Below are 27,215 nucleotides of genomic sequence, written 5' to 3'. Positions count from 1 at the left end.
ATGTCTACAAAGTTTAGCCACAAAGCTACATTTTCCAGCACTCTTTGTTAGCATTACCTTTTTGTTGGCACTGAGGTTTTCAGCAGGGATCTGAAGTGTTACTTGATAATCTGTTAGCTTACTCATTTCTTCTGCTAAGAAATTTGCTTCTCTCACCAGAGTATTTGCTTTTACTATTTGCTCTCGAAGTTTAGCCAGGCTCTGTCGAAACAATTCATCCCTGTGGTGCAGTAGGTAACATGAAAAATACACAGAAACCTATTTCTATTATTGGAAAGCTGCAAATAGAGATGCTAACTATTTCTGAAACAAGTTTAAGAGGAAATGCTGAGTAGCACTGTGTCAGTGAACATAAAACACTCACACAGTTTTACTGGGGGAAAGCAGTGATCACATATTAAACAAACAAATTACTGCTGAGGCACGTCTAGTACGGTGATGCCCAAATAAAAGGTCACAGTAATATGGGAGCTGGTACAGTGATGATTTGTTTAAAGCCTTGAGGACATTTCAAATTTTCAAGAAATGAAATAATTGCAGCTGTCTTTGCCTTTAATCTGGAGTCTTGTTCCAAAGAATATACCAGTCCCAACATGTGAGATTTCATCCTGATAAAACCTGCTCTTCCCCAGACCATAATGTTAGAATATGCATTCACTGCAGGCCACAGCTTTGTATCACTCCAAGGGCTTGGCAGTGACCACAAACCTCTTGCCACTTACTCAAGCATAGACATTAAAAAAATATAAATAAAAAAACTTAAATCCTATTTACTCAAGGTATCTTTTAAGTAACAGATGAATGAGCACAGATTAAAGCCTGTGCACTCAGTTTCTGGACAAATTCCATAGAGGTTTCTCAGGCCTGTCTGAGCAAATCTACTCTAACGCAACACCTGGCAAACCTGCTATGACACAAACATACACCTGTGTACCAAGATATGCCCTCACCTGGGATTCTCATCTTTAAATGATTAAATTATCATGATTATCCTCTGAGCAAACCTCATTCAGCCTTCTTTGTAATCTCAACAGCACTTGCTGTGTCTCACCACTTTTATAAAACTCAAGATCAAACTTTGGATATTTCAGTCACCAGCTCTCCCCTGGATGATTTTTTAGCTTTTCTATGCAAAGTCCTACTGAAATATGGTACATGTTGAGCAATACACTTCTCATTTCTATTAAACACATTAAATTATAGACAACTGTAGGAGGAATAAACGCCTTCCTATGAACACAGGCAAAGTTTGCCTGCTGCTAACACGCCTCAGTCACCAACAGAATTCTAGTTGAGTGGTTATCTTTTTCTAAAAAATCCATTAGGAATGGCTAATTCAAACCACATTCTGACAGTCCTCTGATACCACAACCAAAGTGGTAAACATCCAGCAGTGTTAGCAAGCAGCCCTGAATTTTAGTGCCTTCAATATGCTAAAACATGCAGCTTTGGCTCTCTCCCCTACCCAGCCTGGGTCTGCAATAGTGGTGGGTTTTATTGGGTCTTAAATAGCTACTATTGTGGGTGGATTTTTAGTAACTTCCTCCATATCTCCTCCCAGCATTAGGTGGAAAAATTCCTTTCTCTCTGCCTCTTGCTTCTGTTATCCAGACTATCAAAATTAAATAAGCAATTCAAGACCACAAGAGTAACACATTCCACAGACAGTCATAATTCCGGATTCACATGGCAAATTAAGGTAGTCAAAACTTAAATCCCAAGGAAGTATTTGATATTGAGAGTGTACCACACCCACAACCACTGTAAAACAACTGCCTAACTTGGGAAACAGCAGGCAGCTTTTATCTGTATGTAAGTGCTGTAAGAGCCATTGGATCCAGCTACAGTCAGTCACTTCCTTAATCTGGGACACCAGCTCTGGGACATCAGCATCTTGGAAGTTTTTTGGGAGGTTCCCACACCAGTCTTAGCTAGATTCTTGAGAAAGGAAATGATTTAAGACTGTAAGGCAACCTTACAAGTAACTCAACCAATTATTATGGGCAGTTCTTATAACAGTTACGTTTTTCTGCATACAGCTGTGCCAGAATCCTTCCAGAAAGTTAAGGGAAAAAAAGGACTTCAGACAGGATTTCTTAATTTTCACTACATTAAACATATGACCACTAGGGTTACATAAGCTCCACTAGGGTATTAACTGGAGCAAATACTCATTGAACATGAAATCTTGAAATAATCATTTAAGCCACACAAGGAGAAACAACTGACACTCACTGCCACCTCAACAAATAAAATTTGTTTGAAGTTACAATGGGTTAACTTTATGCCAACAGGATTTAAAACCAGGCCAGGTATCACCTGGCCTTCCACAGTCAGCAGGAAGTGGGAATAACCTCTGTGCAACGTGTTCCAGCTGATCTGACAGATACAGCCTCATGTCCACATTTGATACCTATCAAATTAATTTTGCTGCCTGATCCAGTAGAGCCCAGCTTTATTTGCAACAGGAACAGAGAGGCAGCTAAAACTGCACCAATCAAATCCCCCTGCAACCCAGACTCTTGGAACTTTTGCACATTTTTCACATCCAGTCTTCCCATTCTTCCCAGGATTTTTTGCCCTCTGGCCAGTTGGCTGGTAAACATCCTCTCAGCAACATGTCACCATGCTTTCCCAGCAAAAACCACTCAAAGATTTTTTTTCTGGTTTCTTATTTAAGATGATTCATTTTCCCCCCATTTTTCAGCAGCCGAAACCTCTTCTAGAACTACAAATAAATAAAAAGTATATCTAAGTATATCATATGTCTTCTGGAGGACAGGAAAATGATAATGAGTTCTTCCAGAAAACTGCTTATTCAATGGCAGTGCCACCAAAACATTATCAGATTCCTCATGGATTGCTCCAAAGAGAATCCATTCTCCTTTTCTTTACAATGCAGCAAAGTACAGGCTTCAAACAGTTCAGCAGTTATACAGAGTAGAGCATTCACCCATGAAATTCAGAGGCAAACCTTCTCATTCAAAGCACAGCTCCTCCTCACAAACAGCTAACAACTACTGAGAAGTACAAGCTGATGGAACACCTAGCCTTGATATCACCCCAGATTCTCTTTTATGTGATTACGTGGTTATGGTGGGTAGTTTTAAGAGAATCAATTGCCATCTTCTCATCACAGCTCTCAAGGACAGGCAAGTTTTTTGCTACTGCCTTTTCCCTTCTGCTGCATCTTTTCAGAGGTACGCCTCCCCTGCCAGTAAGCCCAGTTCTCTTCTCTGCTACTGCACTGCATTATCAGTGATTTCTGGATAGCCTTGCTGTGCTCAAAGCAGTTCTGAACAGAAAGGCCTCTAGCTAACACATTTCTCACTCTTGTGCAGCCTAAAGGGGTCTGCAAATCCCAACCATAACTCTGTGACATTTTACATTTCAGTTCCCAATGACTCTGTTTTTAGCTTTTACAGGGGCAAACAATTATTTAAATTAATGCTGAATCATAGAACTACTTCTCCCTACACTTGCCATGAAAAACATTGTAGTCATTGCTGGTCAACAGTTAGCTATTTGTTTAGGTTTTTTTCCCAGGCTCAACTGGGCAGAAATTACAAAACAAAATCTTGCACAAAAACTAAACCAAGATCTGTTCTGTTCTATTTCTAACATTTTCAATTGAAAGCTGCAAACCAATGTTGACTATCTTGGTTTAGATCCCTCTTGTAAATTGATTTGGTTTTTTAATGGTGAAGAATAAAGCAAAAATAATTACATTAAAAAAGAGCACTCAAACTCACTACATATAGAAAAAAAACCCACTGAGTGAATAAGGAAGCTTCTGTTTTAAAAGAAACGGATGAAATAAATTTACAAGAAACCTGTTAGAACATCTAGACATTCTTCCTGATGAATAAGCCCAATGACAGAATACTCACTGGTATTCAGAAAACTTAAATCATCTCAGTTGCTGCCCCTTGAACTTCTCTCCGTGGAGCTGGCATCCTTCTCTCCTCAATCACACCAAGAACAAACTTCTTCCATTGTCAAAAGTGCTCTGCTCACATCTTCCTAGAGTGCATTTTAACTGTTCCCAACCTCATGATGGTCTTTCACCAAGGCTGCATTCAGGTGCCTGCTATTCCTTTGCAAAGAGGCCAATTCACCTCATGGCAAGCCTTTAACTTCCTAAGCAGCTCAACCAGAGCAATTGTCTCCTAAAGCTGGACTTATGTTTAGAAACACAAACGTACAAACATATACGGATCCCCATTCTCTGTACTTTTTATGGTTCTTTGATTGCAAAGTATTACTGCTCTCATTGTATACTTGCAAAACACAATACTCTTTACTGGACTCTTTAGTCTTAGTTGACAAATTTACCTTTCAGCACAATTCCTTCCTTTCTTTCATGAACTAAAACAATACTTGCTAAGCCAAACGTTTCAATAAGCAGTTTTCAAGTAAAAAAAAAAATAAAGAAGCAAACCAAAAAACCACACAGAAGACCGACCTATAATACTGCTCAAAAAAGCGAAATTTTTATGTCTTTTGTGAGTTAAATCTTGCACATGTTAAACATCCCAACTCAGCCCTAAACAAATGCTAACGCTGTGGTGGAAGCGCAGATCTTATTCTGCACATCTACTCCACAGAAAGAGTTACTGATTTTGGATGCAAGGTTCCAGCCACATCTTTCACCCTTTGTAGTTCTTACTACTTTGTTTTAACTCCAGTATTCTCACCTCTCCTCTGTCCAGAGGTTGACTTTCTGCTGTGCAGCCTGGGCAGTGTAGGAGAGCCTGTCGCTGCCGTGCTGGTGCTGCCTCTCCGGGGAGAGCTGCTGCCGCAGCAGCTCCAGCTCGCGCTCGTACATCACCCGCTGCTCCTCCAGAGCGCTCCGCTTCTCCTCCAGGTACTGCTTCTCCAAGATCTGCACCACATTTTGTACTGGGTCTGAAAGAAGGGAAGGAAAAAAAAAGAGAACCCCCCCCCAGAAAACATGAGAAAAATGCCATTTCAGCATTACAGGACGCTCATTATTTAGTTGGTAACAGCAATCAACATACCCCAGAGTCTGCAAACACAAATTGCACACCAATGTACTAAATATTGCATTAAATAGATAAATCCACAGTAAAATTAAAAAACAAATGGCATGCAAAAGGCTAGAACAATGGTTAAGACTCTTGTCTATTGCACATTTAAGTGCTGTGTATTTATAATATATTCCAGAATCCCAGTAGGAAAAAAAAAAGGATGGAAAAGGAAACACATTAATAAGAAAACAAAGCACAACACAAGGGAAGATGATGTTAACCAGAGGAGGAAACGACTTAAGGAAGTAAAAAGCAATGTACTTTCTCTGTTTTGGCAGAGAATGAAACACGTTGGAGAGCAGCAGATGAAAACCTAGACAAACAAATGGTCTGACTGGTCACACATTACACTGCACTAATGTGCTGCACAGCACTGAGGCAGACAAAATATGTCCTGGGGGGGCCTTCTGCATTGAGCTTTACAAACCTCATTTCATCTTGGTATCAACACAGAACAAATATCCGTTTGGATATTCAATACTGAAAAAACTGCTTGTGTCAGTCAGCTAGGGATAAATCTGAAGTGCACTCAAAGGAATGAAACATTACTCTGTCTGTTCCCAGGGTTAGGTCCCATGCCCGTGCCTCTGAAAGAGCCATTTAATAGAGCAAGCTCTATGTACCACCAGTCTATATACCTGGTTCATGCACACATCTCTGAAAGCTCAAATACAGCAAAAAAAAAAGTGGTTTGCAAGAGGACCAATTTAGACAACTGAGTGACAGCACACCACCCAAGAGATTGCTGATTCTGTACACAAGAGGAAGAGAGAGGAGTTCCAAAGCTGGAGTGGTCGACTGCTAGAGGAAGCAATACTGCAGCTCTATGATAGGGCAGGATTTTCAAATGCAAAGAACTTCAGCTTTAAAATAACTGTTTGTGATACCCCTTCTATTTCATTATTAAACTAAAAAAGAGCTGCTGCAATTTTTAAGGATGCCAGTCTATTACAAAGGAGGGAGAAAAATAAACCTAGATTTAATTACACTGTCCCATTTTGGAACTAGAGGTGTGCCACTCAAAAAAAAACTGAACAAAACCAAAAAATACATCTGTGTGATTTAGTTATAAACCATCTTCCCTTTGGTGTTAACAAACACTTCTGCAGGCTGCTTCTGTGGCCCTGGCATTATTCAGGGAAGAAATCACTGGCTTCACACAAAGGCATCACAAATACCACCACAATGGTAATTATAAAGCACAAAGTTAAAAATCAGTCAGTATAAATAGCAACCAAATAGCAAACTACTGATTCATAAAAGTGCCTTAAAATAACTAGAAATATTACTTTTTAGTACATGACATTCTCAGAAAGAAGTTAGCTATTATTAGCTTTTAAACAGTGCAAAAAAACAAAACAAAACCCAGACTGAACCAAGTTCTAAAATTCTGGACTACAAACCAAGTTATTAATGTTCATCTCCACCATCATGATCCTTCTAACTCCTCCAGATAACACCAGAACTATCTTAAAATACATGGGCTTTGCTGCATAATTCCCCAAATAAATTTTAGTTATATAGAAGAATAATTGAGAAAATCAGGTATTATGTAGATGACAGAGTAGAGACATGGAAGAAATTAAAATCCCTCCATTGTGTTTGCAAACACAGGAAATTAATCTAAGGCTGACTCATTAAGATGAGACTTTCCTAAACCGCTCAAAGAGCAGCATGAGTTCAAGAAACAGATTTTTTTAATAAAAGTAAACTTTTCAGCCACCTAGATTTACAGGATTACAACAACCATAGGATCAAATTACACCATGATCACCATGATAAATATTTGGAACAAGATGGAAGAACATAGTATAAAACTTTCCAATTGCAACATAATCCTGTACTGCTTGGGAAAAAAAAAGAAAAAAAGGTGGATTATGCTTGTCTTGTAATGCAAAAGGTAAATTCACAGTCTTAGAAAAGTTCTTTATTTAGCTTTGGAAAGAGTTTACTGAGAAAACCTTAAGGCTGTCATAGGAAAAAAGTAAAATATGGAGTGAGTTATAAACTATCTAGGTAAAATTTGAAGAAATAAACAGTCAAGATTTTTTACAGTTCAAAAGAACTACAACAGTGTTTAAATTAAATTTAAACACCATGTTCTACAATTTTGGATTCCTCATGCAAAGTCAAATAAATTAAGGAAGATTCTACCCAGTGCCTGCCAAATACACAGCAAATTCCATACAGCGTTAGAAGTTCCAAGTCCCAATCCTTTACATATTTATGTGACAAGAGTTCAATGACCCTGAAAAAAATATTCATATGCAGTTAATCCCCTGCAAAATCATAGACTACTAACACAGAACACAAAGATGTATTTTCTTCACAGGATGAGCAGCGTTTATTACCTTGCTACAATGTTACTGAATTCACATGTGGAATCTGTTAATCGAGTCACACTGATGCTAAATAAATTCCCTAACATTTCTTGCAAGTATATTTGTCTAAGCAAGCTAGAAGAGGGTTATGACACAGGCTGCTTTGCTAAGTTTTATGAAAATCCTCTCCCTGAGCTGTAACAGTTTTGTTTTCTAAAATGAGAAGCTGCCTAACCTAATCACATTGTTTACTTAACTGCTGCATAGTATACAAGAATAAAGTAAACTTCTTTGATGCAGTCTGTGTTTGACCAGCATCACAAATTAGCAGTACAAAGCTGATCTGACAGAATCCCACAAAGAAAGTTAACATGCTGAAGGAAGGAAAGAATTGGGATGTTTTCTTTACAGCAGTTTTCAAAGTTACACATTTTCCTCAGAGGTTCTCTGGAGCCGGATGGAGTCTGTGACACTGTTGCACTGGTTACATGCCATAAAAACAAATGTGTTTGCACCCTGGAGAAGCCAGGATATTTATTTAAAGAGGATTATAATTCTCAAACAAATCCAGCAGGAGGGAGGAATCCAAAAACCAAAACAAAGGAAAACCAAACCCTCTTGCTTTTGGGCTGTATCTGTACAAGATTATAAAATAATTATCTAATCAAATTTTTTAAATATCTCTTCATTCCCCTCTTAGGGCTTCTCCAGAAAATATGTGTAATAGAATTAACAGTCTTCAGTCATTTAGTTATTTCTTCCTCCTTACCCATACTTATTTTTCATTTTAAGGAAGAATAAATAAATGGTACTGTAACAAAGCTGCTTCACTTCTTACACAACAAACTGGAAGCCCATCAGAAAAAAGGTATTTTAGCATTGAGAAAGTGCTGCTAGGTTCTGTTTATCTAACTTCAAATCAAAAGAGCAGGCTATGATCCTCACAGTCACTTGTTTTGTCAGCATTCTATTGTCACTAACTACACCAATTTAGTTAAGCAACACCTGTGTGGGAGTGGGCAGAAGCAGCAGAAATTGGGATATGACCCTTCTGAAACAGTGTGACATGCATGGCTGCAAACACTTGCTCTGCAGTAGGGAAGGAAGAGCTTTAAGGAATAGCAAGGTCTTGACCAAGACACAGAAAGCAACCAACCAAAACAAAGACTGGCCTGGACCACAATCAGAAAAGCTTACTGAACTAAAATGTAAAGACACTTGGAATGTTGTGAAGAATTGTTTCAATCAGCTGGATAACAACACATGATAACCAAAAAATGTGACCCCTTGTTCAAAGAACACTGACTCATTATAGACTGATACACTTCAGTCAAATCTCCAGTTAGTAACAAGCAGATCAAGCATCAATTAATGCTTTCAGACTTTTCCAGCAGCCTCATGCACAAGCCAATTGAGTTCAAAACCTTTGTCCCAGTTTTGGCACAGATATGAGATGGTTTGAGGCCTTAAAACGGGCAACAGAATCTTCACAAGGGATGACAACACTGAAGACCACCAGGATGGCAGATTCCTCTGAAATTCATCTCCTGGTATGGGTGAATTGTAATGAGAATATTTCTGTTACCAAACAGCAATTTCATATCAATTTAAGTGACCTGATCCTGTAACTCACACAAGCAACCTCATTAAAAATTAAACTGTAGAAAAACCTGCAAAGAATTGCAGCTTCAAACATATGAAACCATCATGCTGTGCTCAACAGCAAAACAGACAAAAGTAAAACAAGAAGAGGAGATGAAATAAAAAGCAAATGCAACATGCAAACCATAGCAAACCATGGAAACACTGTGAAGAGATGAAGAAAGGAGAACAGAAAGCAATGAACCACCGTCTACTCTGTCTTCTTGATCAGGGACCAAATCCCAAGGTATTTGCCTCTCTGATTTTGTGTATTTAAAATCTGTACAAAGCATTCTGTAGTTTACTAAGTTTTTCAGCATGTCTTTATACTCTATTATATCACATGAACTATGACTTGCCTTCTGGAAATCATGAAAAAGCCATATTGTTTTACATACACCATACCGTTATTTTATCTATATTATATCTTATAGTGTTGTTCCAAAAAACCAATTTGTTTTAACAAAGACTAAATGAAATATTAAGAGTGATTAAGAGCTGAAAAACAAGCTGGCATTTGCCTTTTGCTTTGTTATCATTTCAATTTTTTTTTAATAAGGTTAAAATGGTGTCAGTAACATTTGATACAAAAAGGAGGATGAAATAACTGAGCCATATATGGTGCACCTCTTCTTTCTACAGTAACTCACAAAAACAAGAACTTAGTAAACTTGGATGATAATTTGACAGGCATATGGTTACAACTCAGCTGCACTATAAAAGAGAGTAGAGGTACAAATAAAATTGTGTCAGGGCACAAACCAACTACTATCCTGTGTGTGTATTTATACCTAGGTGCACATATTTTTTTACATATAGTTATATATGTTTCATATATATATTTGCACACACATTGTTTCTGTAAAATATCTTATCCCAAAAATCCTCCAAAGCCCCTGGAACAAGTGTATTCCTTGTTTTACCCAGAAATTGAGTTCCAGGCTGAATTTGTTAGACAATCCAAGAAAACGTTTTTATCTGGCAGTTGCCTTACCATTACTATTCAGTGTCTTCATAATAACTTCCATTTGTGCAAACTCATAGTTGTAGTCTGGTTCTGAAGAAGCTTCACTAGCTGCATCCAGATCATGCTCTCCTAGGGAAGTTTCTTTCTCAAGATCTTTCAGCCAATCTCGACGTTTCCTCTTTGGTAAATTGATTCTGAGCAAAAATGGAAATTCAGTTTATAAAAAAAAATTATCTAAAATAATGAAAGGAAAAAAAATAGGCTGAATATACAATGGGTGGAATGTAAACATCAACCATTACCTAAAAAAGTGGTTGTTTCCCCATAATATTCTATCTCCATGCCATAACTGAGTGGCAGAACATACCAGTGCACCATTTACACAGGATCTGAAAGAAAAAATACAACTCCAGTGAAATCCTGAAAATAAAAGATTGAAGAGTTGCAGTTTCTCCCACCTACTGACAGTCACTTGTATCATATGGTAACAAACCAGCTAGGTTCTTATGAAAGGATCACTGGGAAAGTTACTGGTCTGATCTGTATTGTCAGAATTAGCACCTTTCCCCTCTGCCTTTGGCTGGTACAACTCTTCAGTAACATACAGACAGGGTTGATTTTGTTTGCAAAGCTTTCTTTAAATGGCTGTTTCTCAAACTGGGTCACTGCCTGTTTCTTATAAACTTATAAAATCCAAACATAAATGTATGCAAATCCTACTGATAGAGCTCTCCAAGATACAACTTTGTCAATACTGAGTTGTAAAACATGTTGTTAACAGATTCGGCATTCACGCATAAGAGAAGATTCTTAGATCCAAGTTTTATTCTTTCAACAAATAGAGTCTCTATTATTAACAAGGGTCTATTTTTGTGAACATCTGGTATACTAGTGTATTTCTTTGTATTTAAGTTTCAATCACAAAATGAGAAAAATTGAGCTCTTGAACTTTTGCATGTGTGAGTCACAAAGCAGAGCATTTTATTTGAAAGGGGAAAAAACTTCAGTGAAATGAAAAAGGCTTTTCAGATGCAGCACTCTCATTTCAGCAGCCTCATGTAAGTCAACACAAACACATAAGTATTTCATTTTAAATCAGATTTTTTAAAACTTTTTGCAATGAAATTCTGGTAGCTAAATTTCTGTTGATACTCCTATCTTAAGAACAGTTACTTAAGCATTGCAGATCAGCCATGAGTAAAACAAAATATGTTTTTTTCCACTGACATGTGCCCTTGTTCCTGCCAGTCAAAATGACTGATTTCCAGTACAGTAACTTTATCACCACAATCCTGAATGCCATCTGTTTGAAATTTTGTACTGTAGGCTGCAGAAGAAAATACAAATGCATTTCACTAAAGGAAGACTGAAAGAAATCAGATTTTTACGTGTCTCTCAAACTTCTGTTTCTCATTCTGATACTAATCTGTACATTATTTAGATATTCAAATTTCAGACAAGCACATGACTATTAACTAGGACAAAGGTACTGCTTTATCACATGCTATTGGAGATCAAGTGACAAAGACATTTACAATTCCACCCAAGGAGCCACAGTCCCCCAGGAATGAAAAATTATTAAAATACAGATGTAGAAACAAAAGGTGAAGCATTACTTTACCCTGCATATTAACTAGACAAAACAGTAATTAAGGATTTAGAAAAGAATTCAGACCTTTGAAGCACCTTTTCCTCACAAAATATTGAACTTTACAACAGGAACTACTCACAAGGCACCATTTATTCTCTGCCATCAAGACACAAGCTACTATCCCATCACACAGGCCAGAACAGCCAGCAGCATCTCAGGGATCTCATTGCTACCCAAGATACAGGCAATGGCCCCTCTCTCCTACCAAGTACCTTCTTTAGGTGGTTTATTCCAAGCCAAACCACTGACAGCCTGTTGCCCTGCAGAGTGGGGGGGTGAGTGTTCACATGTGCAGGGAAATCTTAGTTTTAATTGCTGAATTTCCCTCTAAGTATCTCTTTAAGTCGACTGCATTGAAAATACTCATTGGTCAGAACATAAGATACTTCTGTCTGTGTAAAATAAAAATGCACGAAAGTCACTATCTGTCAAAAAAAACCCAAATTTCCACTTCAATGAAAAGTGCTGCTGATCTTCCTTACCTTGCATTTTCTTTTGGTGTGAGTGTAACTTCTCCATCTAAAGCAATATTAATCTCACAGTGTTCTGGTTGGATTCCTATACCAAAGAGCTGAATATCCTGAGAGGTATCTGCACCAACTCTTGTGTGATCCTAGAAAACAAGCTGTTACTAAGAGACAAGCAAACTACCATTGTTGACATAACTAAGAAAATATTAGCTGAAGTGCTGAGACTGCACAGTTTGTGTGTCTGTCGAGCAGAAATGGTGCCACAGCACATCTGAAGACTGCAACAGACACACACAAACTGTTGTTCTGCCCTGAACTTCATCTTCACACAGTTTTAGCTAAAGCAAAATGAAGCAGTTGACACACAAATTCTGATTAAAAAGTATTCTCACACTATGCCTGCAGGCATACAATAAACACAAAAACCAGAAGAAAATCAGTCATGTCATATAGGCATAATTGAGAGAACAGCATAGATAGTAAAACAAGGTGCAGAGTTCTCTGCTTTTCAGAAAACAGCTGTACAGCAACTCAGCTAAACATACTAAGCTCTACATAATTCCAAGTCATATTTTAAGTTCTGCTGAAACGGTTTATTTTGTTAGTGTTTGAGAGGTTGTGTTTTATTTGCTACTGTTCAAATACACAAGTCTTCCTTCAGCTACCAAAGCAGAAGAGTAGTTAAAAAAACAGACACAATACTCTTTCGTATCTTATTGACAAGCAGCTCACACTTCCCTACAAACCTTCTAGGTTTGAACTTGACACTTCTTCACTCTGGCATGGGAAATGCAAAACAGAAGGGTATGAAAGCTAATGACACTGGGAAAACACATTTCTGTAAAATTTTAACAGTGTCTTTTTAACCCCCTCTCTCATAAGCTTTCCTGTCATTGAAGGTTATGTTATTCTTACTGATTACTACTGATCATTATCTCTTTATTATTAACTCTTCATATATTTAAAGCAATTCCCAGCTCCCTAACAAAAACAAGCATCTACCATGAAGTTCCTACTTGAAGTTCAGGCCAGAAGACCACTGGTCAGGCACATCCTGCCTGGAAAAGCTAGAATTGATCTCAACACTGGTCCACACTGAGCATTTTTCCTACTGTTGGCAATCAGGAGATCAAATAGGAAAACAGTGAAGCTGAGCTGCAAAGGGAAAACAAAAGCCTAAACAGTAGGAGGAGGCTTATCCTATTTTGCTGCAGCAAAAAACCTACATCTCTCTTCTGAGTAAATTAGAGCTAGAAATTCAAAGCAAGTGTCCTTTCATTCTGTGTAAATATCCTGTTCACATCCTTACCTTTAAATAGTAAACCAGAAGCTCATTGAGTGCAGGGTCTGCATTCAGGTTCACCAGATAACACTTATCATCCCCAACCTTGATACCTGAAGACTCGAGGGAGATTCCCATGCTCTCCAGCTGTCTTTGCCTCTCCTGCAAGCACAAAAATAAATTAATCTTGCCTGCTGCAATATGTAGGGACAAGCACAGAGCAACTTAAGCTAAAGATGCACATGCTAAGTATGCACACTGTATGTCACCACCAGACTGGTCAGGCACCATAAGGTCAGTAGAATTTATATTTGCACACTAACCATAAAAAGTTAGATGTAATCCTCAAACACCGACCTCCCCAAAGTAGAGCTTAATTAAGCAGTACTATTAAATTTATTAGGCTTACCTACACATATATAGGTTTAATAAACTGAATAGAGCTAAGAGACACAATGTGGCTTTGAGTCTTTATGTTAGTAAAAAATGAAACTCAGTTTCAATTACTTCAAAGATAATCACAGTCATAGATGATTTAGGAAATAGCATGCCACAGTTTAGGCTTATTCATTTGCTGTTTTATTATTAATTCAGCTAAAGCACTTACTTGATCACATGAGTCTTTTTCAGTCTTTTTGGGTTTTTTGGCTACAGTTTGGGTGTTGGAGTTTTTTGTTTGGCTGGTTAGGTTTGGATTTTCCCCTTGCCCTGTTTTGTTTTTGTTTTTGTTTTTTTTAATTTATTTTAACAGTGGTTGCACCATAACATGCTTCTGCAACATTAGGACTAGCAAGGGAAGCAAACACCATTTATTCTTCAAGCTATGGATGAAGGAATGATGGAAGTATACACTAGAAGCCAGAAAGGGGTTTTTTTTAATGTACAAAAATTATAATAAACAAACATTAGTGACTACATGTACACATTTTCCTTTTCTGGTTAGAAATCACTAAAAGCAAAAGCAACAAATACCACTCACAATTCTGGTCCTTTTGTAATTCTTCACTTCCTTAGTTACTTCAAGGGAAACATGTCCACAGTCTCACTGTGGTTTTATAAATAAATGAGCTGCCCAAATATATTTTGATGTTTTATTTTAAAATCAAATACTGGCTTTTATCAATGCTATATCATGACACTGCTAGATTTATGCTAATAAAATCTAGACTTTAAAAAAATACAAAAACCCAACAAACAAATGAACATTTGTTGGTTTAAAAAACCAACAAACAAACAAAGCCACCCCAAAACCAGAAACAAAGGGAAAAGACAAAAATTCAAAGACATTTCAAATAGGTGGTGGGAAAACAGCATAGTCCACTAAAGTTCATGAAGTTCAGCTGACTAGTACTATATGAGTATCTGGCTTTCCTCCTAAAATTTTCTGAAGTACCTGTGCAATTTCTTCTGTTTTCCTTAGCTTTTCTTCCCAGGTGACTGTCAACTCTTTTATTAGTTTTTCTGATTCTTCCAATTTTTCCTTCAGTTCTGGTGCCTTCATGGCCTAAAAGGTAGAAGTTAGCAAAAACACTAGCTACTCTTACCACTGCAACTTCAGCTTGCACAAGGAAACACAACACAGCAACATATTATCAAATGCAACAAGTACAGGTTTGTTACTATGTTCCCAGGTTTTTCAAGGTAGAAGTTGAGGAAATAGGAAACTTGCAAAGGAGAAGGAGGAGGACAGAAATCACCTTTATTGGATCCAGATCAGAAACAGCTGAAGAATGACATAGCTCCAGAGTTAATGGAAGGAACAAAAATCTCTGGGCCTCGCCACTCAGACTTCACTGTCTGCATAAAAGTATGTGAGTATTTAAAAACTTTAATTCCTAGCAGTCTGTAGTTCAAGTGCAATGTCTTTCTTCCAATAGTAGTTTCAAACACAAATTCTTCTAGTCATTTAGCCTTCCATTCCATCCTGGTTTTGTAAGTGTTCTTAGAGTTGCATTAAAGCTTTCAGACTGACCCTGTTGATTACCTTCAAAGGAAGGCATGTTCTGGAGCTAACACAGGCTTCTCATTTCACAACAGGAAACAAAAGCAAAGGGCTTGAATATGTCCAGCGCCAAGTAACAACTGAACAGGCTGGCCTATAACCCTATATAACTCTTTTTAACAGAAGGTAGAAGAGAAAACACTTAACAAAATAATTAGTAAGATTTTGGACACCTTCCTACTGATTGTGTTCAGCTGCAGCCTGCCAACATGCTACAATAACATTTTCCGAATTAAAACAAGGGCTTAGAACAGGTTTTTATTTATGAAAAAAGTGAATGGCTAATTTTCCTTAAAGAAGATTTTCCCACTTCAGTCTATAAGGAAGTGTTCACGTGAATAACACTATTCCTTAAATAATGATGAAATTTAAACACCACACAAATTTATCCTCAAGCACAATTCTGTTCCTTTTCCATCAGTATTTTATGTCCTTCCTGAAAAGATCAAAAATGTTTTCAAATCTATTAAGTACCTAATTTGTTCACATATCCTGGATACCAAATAAACTATCCTACCTGGATACTTTATTCTTCAAGCAGAAATATAAATTTAAGATAATCATTAATCTCATAGTGTCAACTATTAAGGCAGTGAAGCAAATAGTTGATGGTTTTCAGTGTTCCATTTCTGACAATTTTTGGTAGATTTGCACAAATGTCAGAGAGAAATGCCCCCTGAATTTTGTTGTCCAATAACGTATTTATGACTTTTCACACTTTTCCATCTGACATTTTTTGTCAAAAAAAAAAAAAAAAATCTGCTAATACATGAGTCTACACAATGAAGATGTAATCTAGTCCTTATCTGTGTTGCATCAATTATTGCTTGGCCTTAAGTTCCTCAAGAACTGAAAAGGGTCACCATCAGTACAATGTTGTCCTCATTTAAAAGTTATTAAAGATAAGCATACATTATGCTGGATACTGGAAAACGTGAACTATTTTGTTAAAAAAGAAAGAAAAAAGAATCGGTGCAAGACTCTTCCTTTCCACGTTTTGTAAGAAAGCTAGTCTTCCACACAGAATGTGACAGCTCCTTGAGAAACTCATTTTACATTACTATGTATAAGGTTACCTCAGCTTGTGAGAGCTGTTCTTTCAGTTTTTCAACTTCTTCACGTAATTCTCTGATGACCCTAGCATTTGGATCTTCGTTCACCACAGCATGATTAACTATCCTTTTGGCTCTGTCTGCATATCTCAGAGTTGAGAGAGTTTCTTCATAGTTGTCTGCTGCTGGACTAATTGTGGCTATCATGGCAGTTTGGCTGTTTCCTCCCAAGTTGTCCTGTAGTGCAGCCACAGAAAGTTCAACAGTTAAAAATTGTTATGAGACTATACAGTATCTTCACAAATAGACCTAAAATACTTAATAAAGGCACTGAAAGTACTGTTTAGGCACTGAAATGTCCTCAGGATATAAACTAATCTGTGTGTTCCATAAACATTTCTAGCTACCTCTACCACCTTTGATTCCATTACAACTGAAAACAGTCAAGTAGGATTTTACATTGAATTAACACAAGATACACTTAGCTGTCCATTTCACTTGGAATAACATAGCTATGAGGCATACTGCAATGATCCTACAAATGAGTAAGCTGACAGCTTCTGAACATGGTGAACGGAAAATATAAATTACCTTGAGAAGCCAAGTGAGTACAGAGTCTCTGTAAGGCACAAACTTGTTTTTCCCCTTCCCCGCTGCCTGGTCAGCAAGTGATGATATAACCAATCCCAGTGTTGAAAGTGATCTATAAATGCAAAACAGCAGAACAGCTTTAACAAATATTCTAAATGCAGATTAAATAAAACACAGAAAATAGGGATTGCTCTGCAGAACTTCACATCCAATTTTAAAAAATCATAGAATAATTTAAGTTGGAAATGACCACAAGAGATCAGCTAGCCCATTGCCCTGCTCCAAACAAGGCAGAATATTTCTTTAAAGTTTCATATTTGGAGGAAAAAATCTGGTATCAACAGTGTTTCATCATAGGTGGTACTATGATCATATTTCAGAGAGACTGAGACTATGTTGAAATACTTAGAATAGTTTGAAAAGTCTAAAATAGACTGCTTCAGTATATGAAAAATCCCTGCCCTTGATTAGACATCTACCTTTTCTCAGAGGATAAAAATCTTTCTGATTTGCAGTCTCATGACAGTGTTACAAGTCAGTGTTGGCAGCACAGCAAGAACCCCTGTGCTGGGAAGTGTTTGAGAATGCTGTTTAAGAACGCTGACTCAAATGCCAACTAAAATGAAACAATTCTCCAGCCATAAGAAGGCAGCCTCAGAACAAGTCCAGCTCTGGCCCAGGAGTACTCATCTGCCTGGTGAGGCAGTGACCAGCCATAGAAGGCTGCTGGTCAGAAGAGGCAGGTTAGGAGGTCCCCTGACAAATGGACTGGGTTATAACTGAGGTAGAGCCTCAGCAGCTTCTGCTGGGGGGCACAGACCAAATCATCTCCTACTTACAAAGGTGCTGCACAAGTGTGAAAGAGAAAAGCCCTCAAATTGCTTAGCAGACAGCTGAATCCCAAACAACACTCCAGAAACGTGAGGAAAATAGCCAACTCATGCATTTTGGTACATGTACAGCTTCTACCAACTGGGGTAACTGTATCAGCAATCCAGCCAAAGCATATGTGAGCTATATTATGCAATCCTTATACAACCCTGTGTAAATTTTAAGTGACATAAGGGCTCTTGGGGTGAGTATGTTTAAGATAATGAGCTTGTTGAGGAGCCTGAGAACATTAAACAGATGCCTAAAGGGTTTTAAAGGAGACACTGCTGAAGCCTAAGAGAATTGTGGGTTTGTCACACTCCTGCTCAAATATCCGGCTACTCTCTATAAGTACCAAGGAAAAAGCTTCAGAAGCATTGCAATTAGATAGTCCAATAAATCTTTAATTTTACTGTTCAACTTCACCCTCTTGTGATTTCTTTTCAAAGAAGCACTACTATTTTGGTTTATAGGCAGCATTTGCACATATTTATAACAGAGCCTCAGTGTTGCTTGAAACCGCCACTGGTTTAGAAATAGCACTTAGAAAATGATAAAAATGTAGCAGAAGAGGATTTTAAGGAAGATATCCAGAGGTAAGTTAACAAGAACCATTACAAGTGCCACAAAAGGTTTCCCATATTGCATATAAAGACAACATAGACCTGGGAGAAAAATCAAAAGAAATTTAGGGAAAGGCTAGGTAGGTAATCTGAACTCCCAAGAGAGCAGTCTATTTTGTAAATTTGCCTGTAGGATAACTTTCTGATTCACCTCTGAAAAATTCATAGCAAAAATAGAAAGTTAAGTTTAGTTTTGTGGCCTAAAGAAAAGCCTAATAACCCCTGAATGTTTTGTGAGAGGAGGATAGAAAAAGAGAGGACTAATTCTTGCCTCTAGCCTCTGACCTCCACAGAGAGAGATGACAGTCTGCTAAACATACAAGAGCAAACAGCAGGATGCTCCATGCTGCTCTATAGCAACCTCCTCCAGCACAACTGAAAAGCACCATCAGCGCACTCCCAATGGAGCACAAAACTAAAAAACTACCTAGACTACCTTCATCCTTTAAATGAGAGGAAATATGAAAACCAAAGCCAAACCCTGAGTGGGGGGAATAAATGGACAGTCAGAAGGGAAGTGGGAAGAACAGAGATTCAAGAAGATCTGTGATTGAAAAGTATTTCCCAACTGGGCTGCAACACCAGTCTGAGTTATGGGTACTGCATTTTAATGAACAGGAAATTATAAGGTACAGTTTATTACCATGGGATTAAAAAATGTGATAATATTACTGCTCCTTACAAATACTGATCTTAAGAGTAACATTTACAATAAAAGCCAAACTGCAATCATTTATGTAATTTGCTTGAGATTTCATAATACAAAGCTGTTTAAAGACTTTAAGGGAAGCAGCAAAAGGAATGGCTGCCCAACACAATAATTACAGGACTCATCATCAGCTTTGCTTTTTGCTGGATGATGCCTCAGAGATCTGTCATTACTCTGATCCTATCTCACGGTACTTACATAATGAATCAACTAGAAGTCCTAAGCCCACAGCACACAGCAGACTGAGTCACTGCAGAAGAAGCAGAGTGGACTTGCTGCAAGATTACAGCAAAGTGCCATTTCTGCACAGTGTCTTATCTGCCTGTCCATGTTCCTCAGGCACCAGGCTGTCCTTGCTAGAGGGCAGTGGGAAGCTTGCACACTCACACCACAGGCCTGAGCCAGCAGCATTCAAAAGGAAGTGGCACTTCCTCATCACAGGGAAACAACTCTGTTCCTCAGTGACACCCATTCAAGCTACTTCTGTACAATTTAGAACCAAATACCTCAATGAGCAGAACTCATTTTTCTAGCAGTTAACTCTGAATACTAAAACCTTCCCTCAAATCAGCTTGCAGCCAGACCTGTCCCAACCCATTCCTTGCCCCCGCCTACATCATCTTTTTGCATTCAAAAGTTAAAATGACAACATTTATGATTTTACTAATCAGAGGTAAAACTGCAGACTGCTCACAGAAAGAATTTTTCTTTTGTAGCCACTAATTGACAGATTGTTTATTCTGCTTCCTCCTACCACTGTGTTCAAGATGTTCTTTGACTACACCACAAAGAGTTGTTAAGCACCTCCTTTTCTGCACTGGGTATGGGAACTAGCACATCCTGGGGAGGAACAAGCAAATCCAGCTTTCCTATCTGGTATGGCAAATCTCCCCAAAACCTCCTTTACTAACTCTGCACCAGCTCTGTGAGAAAAAAAAAAAAAAAAAAAAAAAGAAGTCATCTCTATTACAACTTGAGGGAGATGTTGACACAAAATTACACAACTCTCAGTTGCTTCAGTAAGTGGGACAGCAGCCCCTCTCTGCAACATGCTGTCTCCAAGAAGGAAATAATGTTTCCAAAAGGAAAAGTTGTGGGACCAAGGTGGCATCTAGCCACAGCTCTAGCCAGTTTTCATAAGAAACAAATGGTACAGACACTGAATAAACAGGCACATAATTCCACATTCTTCTTCAAGGCAATAAACCATAAAACTAGCAGCAAGTTTACTTGCCAGCAGCTCCATTTTTTATCTCATTAAACATAACACATGCCACTGATATATGTTACTAGGGTTTTTTATAAAAGAAATATAATAAGAAAAGGAGCTGACATAGTAAGGTATATGGTTTAAATATACTCTATCACTCCAGAAAAAGAATATTACCTTTCCCTAATGAGTAAGTTGCATCGTACCCTAAAGAAGATTGCACAAAATGTCCTCCAAAGAACCAGTCTGACTAAACATGTACATCTATTTTTAGGCTTAAAAAAGTCAGACTTCATTAAAGCTCCATCAGCAAAACTCTAACAGAAGACACCAAGCACTAAGAATTCTCTCTTGCCTATGAGTTCCAAAAGACATTTCAAATAGAGAATGTTAAATAAATGGACTAAGTATTACAGATTTGTATCATATAAGAATTTAATTGAATGGAAAATGTAGAGCCATCCAGTTTTCTTTTAGAATACCTTTTACAGAAATGTTTGGTGCTTTTATCTGAAGTTCTGTATTGTCAGAGGGTCAGCATAGGTAAAAAACACCCTCTCCTATTGCATTGATACCATACAAGTTTAACACTGAATAAAGATCCTAAAAGGAAAAAACAAAATCGAAGTCTTTCTGTATCCATAGATACATTTGCAATTTGTTAATTGCTGTTGGGAGAGGGGGCATTTGAATTGTTTCTCAAAAATTAGAAAGAAACATTTAATTTCACCTTTGTTTATGCAAAATACAAATACAGTTTCCAGTAAAAACGGTCTGAATTTAACTAGGAACCTGTGGGGTAAGGTTACAGTATCTGCCATTAGGCAAAGACAGCCACATCATTTTGTTTCATAAGAACTATGCCAACGTGGTACCAATATGATGTATTAGACACAAAGCAGATTAGAAACTAAGCTAGAAAGAGGAAAAAATGTCCAAGAGGTAAATTTGAATCATAAGTATGCTTACTGCTCATACACACATTGTGCTGCCATTGTTAACATAAAATACAAAACATTTTGTAACATTTGGAAATAAACTGAAAAAGCAGTAGCTTTTAATGCAACAGTTACACTCTTTTTTTCCAAAAAAAATTAGTATATTTAAGATAGCAGTAATAGTGTGCTACATTCTTGGTTTTGGACAATAACACAGTAATTATGGCTAAAAAAAGTGCTTTGAAACTTGTCATTGCTTGAGCACAAATGCCCAAGGCAATGCTAAACCAACACAGCTTCGTTCTGATCCGATTTTCTCAAACTGTGCATTATACCCTTACATAATTTAATTCGTGTTGGAACAAAGCCATTCAACTCTGCAACTTTGCACTCTTCCTTAAGCAGATGATGAGGCAAACACATGAGCCTAGGGACAGGGTGTATAAATGAATCACAAAAGGTATATGCTTAATTAAAGAGCACTGCTGTCACTTTTTCCAGATAAAATTCATATAGCCTTCATTTGAGTCAAGTATGAATCAGGATGCCTATGCCAATGTCAGGAAACACATGCTGCTCAGCACTGAGCAGCTGAAAGAGCCATATTGAACTGCTTCTGATGAAGCTCATTTGAGCTGTCTTGTGACAAGCACACCAAGAGGAGGCCAAGGAAGCAACAGTGATTTCTTCAAGATCAGGGCTCACAGCCTGTGTATGCCAATGCCTTACTTGTTTATGTTGCTGCCCTCCTTCAGGCGCTCTCCTGCAGCTCCCGTTTTGGACACCCTCTCGCTCCCAGCCAAATCCACCAGGCTGACCTTGCTGACCTTCTCTCCAGAATTCTGCACAGATGGGACATGGGAGAACAACAGCTAAGAAACATTGGCATGAAGCACCAACATGCTTGACACTGGCACCATGAAACACTGGCCTTCATGATAATGTGGATTAAAGTATCACATTTGAGAGAAGAAGGAATTGTCAGAAGTCTTACAGATCTTTGAAAGTTACCCATATATTTTCTAGTAAAGGCCTGAAGCACCAAGGAACCAGAATCACCCATGTGGTAACATCAATCACCTTATAGCAGAGTAGGCCATTAAAATACATTAACTCCAGCAACAGTTAAGACCTAAGAAAGATTCATGGTGTCAACATAATCTTAAAAAGTGATCCAACTGTTTGTTTTATGTGGTGTGCTTCCTCGCTCTTCCAGGGTTCTCTCAGTCTTGATTACTGGACTCCATGGTATCAAAAGTCAAAACACAGTTAAATAGATGATTTAAGTGTATGAGAAAGGAAGAAGAATCCACCTCAACTTCATAAATTAATCAACAGAAATACATACACCAGACTGCAGGTCATAAAGTGTCTGAGTCACTATAATATTGAACACGGCATGAGAGCGGCTGCTTTCTTCATTCATGTTGGTTGCAGCAACTGTTCGTGATTTGTTTCCCTCTGACATCAGTGACTCAATATCCTAGAGCAAAAAGAGTAAAAAGGGATGCTAGGATAAAAGCAAAGTATCGTGCTTGCTAAAAAAAATCCCCATCTAGATGGAAGAGTGTGTGGGAGAGAGGAAGAAAGGAAGGTAGAAGTAATGAGAAAATTCTTTGCACATTTTGAGATGTATTGCTACAGAGGCATATAAATCCACAGAACAATGTTAAATCATATCTCTTTTTAAGTGCTGCACTTAAAGCCCAGCAACTACAGTCAATTCACCTTTTCCTTATCCTCTGCTGAACTATGTTGGTGACACCCACATTACAAAGCATATTGTTTAATGCCAGGAATCAGGCCAGCACAGATTCACTTACACAAGTGAACACAGGGCATCTCTTTACTGACCTGCACTAATGCTATCTTCACTTAATTGGCTCAAAACATTACCTCACTTCAACCTCTACCTTCCCACATGTGCAAGACAAAGATGACTACGCAGAGCCTGAGATATGTGCTTACTGAGTCTTCCAAAACCGTTTCAGAAGTCATCAGCCAAAACTTAAGCATGAACAACACGTACTAGAATTTGCACAAAGGAGGTGAGCTTTCAAACTAAGCAATTCACCATAGAAGTTGCAAAAGCAGTTTTTAAAATGTATAATACACACAGATGCTGCAGAAAAAATTTAAAACCTCAAAACATAAAAAGAAGGACATAACACTACACAAATAATTAACATTTTTCTAAAAAACACTTCTGAATCAGATTTCCAAATCGGTTTCTTCATAAAAAGAAATTCCCACACAACTCCTAAAACTGCACTGCTTTAATTATTTCCATTGTGCCTACAGTGGTTCATTGGCTTCTACAATACTAATTTATTTGAATGTGTTTTGATAAATCAAGTAGGCTTAGATGCTGCTGTGATTTAAGTTATGAATTACCTATATAAAACAGAATGTAGTACTCAACAAAGTCAAATTCATGCTGAAAGACTAATATAATTATCTTAGAATCCTCATATTTCCTGTGTCAAGCAAATATTGTGTTCATGGTATATATTACATGCAGTGAAACTGCAAATTAATGAGATACCACTACTATATTTGTAACTAACACAAGGACAAACCCAGTGCTTCCAAATGAAATAAATATCTAGAAAATATCTAGACAGACATTAGTTTACCTCTTCTGAGACTCCTACTGCTCGTGTACATAGGTGTTATTAATAAACTTGTCCCTGGTTCAGATTTACCTCAAAGTTTGTAACAGCCAGCTGAGACAGGCCATCGACATACGGACCCAGCACCTTGTGCTCCCGGACCTTGAGGGACTGCCGGCTCCTGTGGAATAAAGTACAACTCATGCACCATCCACTCATTAGCATGGAGAGCCAACTATTGCCTTAACATGAAATAAGCACCTTTTATATAGCAGAAGTCAATTTATGTCGTTTTTAATTGTAACAGGAAGAAGAAAGTATTCGAGAATTTGTAACTCAAACAATAAAGAGTCAAACCAATCTAACTAGTTTTGATCTACATACATAAATTATTTTTCATGCATCTTCCCACCCCAGTATTTGTGGCTGGAACAAAACCTGAAATGCCTTAATTGGCAGAAAGAATACTGAACTAAAAAAAAAGGAGACTAAAAACCCTCCCTCTAGCAATTTGCTAAAGCTTTCATTTCTTCTCACATTTTCTATACTTTATGGACGCATACCGAGGTCTGAAATCTATCTTGTTAACTAACTTGCACACAACACCTTCAGCAATTATATTCAAGAATTGAAATATAAACCACATATATCAATGCTCAGTTGAACAAGTGTTGTCAAACTACTTCCTGTACACACATCTCCAAGCCAGAGTGCCTAATCATTATTTCTGTGTAGACAAAATAGAAGAAAGAATTCCTAAGTAAATTCTAAGGTGTCACCTTTCCACATTCAAAAAAGTTCAATATCTAAACCACAAGGACCTAGCTGTAAATAAGCTTCAAATTTCTCCTACCTGATGAAAATTCCTACACAAATACTGCCTGGATCATCTGGCAAAATACCCCAGAACTCACTCGTATGTGGTCTTGCTTTGTGGTGGTAAAGTACTTCATACAGTATTTGCCTGCATCAGTAGGATGGTATCCTAATGTTTAAATTAATCACACCAGTGATTAACTGAGCACACATGAATATTCATTCTTGTGTTTGGTATCTAATCCTCTCTAAAGAAGTCATATAAACATACATTCTGAAAAAACCTCCTCGGGGACTTCCAAAACCAATTCCTCTTTTTAGAGTTTAGAGAAAAATACAGAAGGCTGTAGGGGAAAGTGAAGCTACTCACCCTTTTGGGTCAAGCAGATCTCTGACTTTCTCATTGTAGATTTCCATATAGGACACTTCTACTTTAAAAGTATGAGATTCATTTTCTTCTACAGAGATTCTCTGAAATAAAGCACAACAGAGCCGTGGGATCAGACCCAGCTGCTCTGCATTGCCCATCATGGAAAAGGATTTTCCTGAACCTAAAAGAAAAAAAGGAGAAGAAAATGCTTTAGAATATAATTTCTTAATTATTCGTTCATTCAAGCACATTTTAATTCTCTTTTCATTGCTCCAGGAGCATGTATTAGCACAACATGACATGCTATTCCAGACAGCTAATTCTTTGGACAAGGTAGAAGTAAACAAAAAGAGAAATTATCCTGAAGATTTCTTTCAGCAGGGACATTACTTGGGGCCCCTTGGAACACACTTAAACACTAGAAACTGAGTAAGTCTCCAGTAGGAGACTACTCACTACTCCTTTCAGGCTTTGAAAGAGGCCCCAACAGGCAACAACCAGGATCATCCTGACAGAGCTGCTTTTAGGAATTTACTTATCACTGCTTGTACTAGACATTTATGAAATATCATGATATTTCAAAGTACAATTTTTAAATGTTATCTCCTTTATGTTTTGTTGTTCTCATTTCCCATGTGCACAAAGTGTTCTCTCCCTTAGGGCACTCACCTGTCTGTCCATAGGCAAAAATACAAGCATTATATCCCTGAAAGGCCTTTTCCAGAATTCCTTCCCCAAGGCACTTGAACACCACTTCTTGACCTAGAAAATAATTTGGCTTATTTTAAATGGTATAACATGCTAAAATTAAATGAGAACAAGAATAAAAAAGGTTTGCACATTATTTTTTATGATTAAGAGCACTGATGGAAACATTATTCATGAACAACTGAGTGATAGGATCAAAACTGTTGCTTCCTGCATTTAAATATATTGTTGATTATCTGTAAAGTGAGCAGTTTTTCAAAAGGTGTCATAGAAGTTGAATGCTTAGAAAATAACACAGATGTCTAACTTTTTTATTATTTCAGTGTATTTCTGCAATTAATATGTATTGCTTAATCACAGAGTCCTGTAACAAAAAGAGTCAAAAGAAATTTCAATGAAACCCATTGGTGAATCAGGACATTAGGGGCACACAGGAACAAGTAGCTGTTCTCTTGGGAACTTGCCTCAAGTTTCACTACAAGCCATTACAATTCCCCCTGTAGCAAGGTGATGTTGGAACAAGATAAAAGCATTCCAATGACATTCAGGAAGAAAATGTGTATTAGGAGGCTGTGAGACCTCAACAGAGTCGTTTGAGGACATATTCTGCCAAATCCATAACTTGAAACATCAGCTGCAGAATCTGATAGTTTGAAAATTGACTCCCTGAGCCAGGCAGATTTTAGATGCACTTCAATCTTTCAGATGTAGAAGATGAAAACAGCTGTATTGTTTGTTTGTTTTTTTAATAGGAAAGCCCAGAATTTTTACACCACAAAGAGGGTTAATGTGCTGTCTGCTTTGAGTTCTGATCAGACAATTACACCAGCTGTGTGTACACCCAAAACAAGGAGAGCTGAGCTAAGGACAGTATTTGTTCACCTTCAGGTGTATGGTTTTAAACTTAGATTCACTGCCTGGTGACTTTCTGAACACCTGTGATCAGCTGCCTCTCTCATCTTGGTATGGGAGTTTCAGCAATTATCAGTTGGGAGAAATTATTTCTTACTGTGGATGCAATAGTGACTTCATACTCTCAAAATGGCATACTAGCATAAATCTTGCTACATAATTACTTATGAGAACACCCACATTCCATAGCCCAGAGAATTCCTGCAGAACCACCTCTGGAATGACTGCAGAATGTTTTAGAAGAATATAAATAGGACAATAAAGTACATCACTTTCATTTTCCTTTCATTATAACCTAATTTCTTTTCTCCTATAAAGAAAAAACTAGTGCAGTGATGCACTATGAAATGGTCTATGTGTCTCTTTCTAGCTGAATTTCTAAAATTCCAAAGTGTCACTGGACCTGCATTAACACAGTT

The 27,215-nt window shown here is 37.7% G+C and overlaps 1 protein-coding gene across 5 annotated transcripts in view; it reads right to left on the bottom strand.

The window, feature by feature from the left end:
* The window catches only part of KIF13A (kinesin family member 13A), a 102,839-nt gene that overhangs the window by 24,455 nt on the left and 51,169 nt on the right, over positions 1 to 27,215 (bottom strand). For 3 of the 5 annotated variants that reach the window (XM_063160028.1, XM_063160011.1, XM_063160018.1), the window contains exons 5-18: positions 25,846 to 25,938; positions 25,177 to 25,357; positions 24,084 to 24,171; positions 22,727 to 22,861; positions 22,108 to 22,220; positions 17,029 to 17,140; positions 16,462 to 16,674; positions 14,777 to 14,887; positions 13,411 to 13,545; positions 12,114 to 12,244; positions 10,283 to 10,369; positions 10,008 to 10,174; positions 4,698 to 4,908; positions 58 to 220 (exon numbers count right to left, since the gene is read on the bottom strand). In XM_063160028.1, the coding sequence (XP_063016098.1) occupies positions 58 to 220; positions 4,698 to 4,908; positions 10,008 to 10,174; positions 10,283 to 10,369; positions 12,114 to 12,244; positions 13,411 to 13,545; positions 14,777 to 14,887; positions 16,462 to 16,674; positions 17,029 to 17,140; positions 22,108 to 22,220; positions 22,727 to 22,861; positions 24,084 to 24,171; positions 25,177 to 25,357; positions 25,846 to 25,938 (1,940 nt within the window). Of the gene's footprint in view, positions 1 to 57; positions 221 to 4,697; positions 4,909 to 8,796; positions 8,920 to 10,007; positions 10,175 to 10,282; positions 10,370 to 12,113; positions 12,245 to 13,410; positions 13,546 to 14,776; positions 14,888 to 16,461; positions 16,675 to 17,028; positions 17,141 to 22,107; positions 22,221 to 22,726; positions 22,862 to 24,083; positions 24,172 to 25,176; positions 25,358 to 25,845; positions 25,939 to 27,215 lie in introns of all 5 variants that reach the window. The other 2 variants (XM_063159991.1, XM_063160001.1) reach the window with 1 other exon arrangement.

This window comes from Melospiza melodia, chromosome 1 (genome assembly GCF_035770615.1).
Source record: "Melospiza melodia melodia isolate bMelMel2 chromosome 1, bMelMel2.pri, whole genome shotgun sequence".
NCBI classification, from domain to species: Eukaryota; Metazoa; Chordata; class Aves; order Passeriformes; family Passerellidae; genus Melospiza; species Melospiza melodia.
This window is presented reverse-complemented; position numbering and strand designations above follow the sequence as displayed.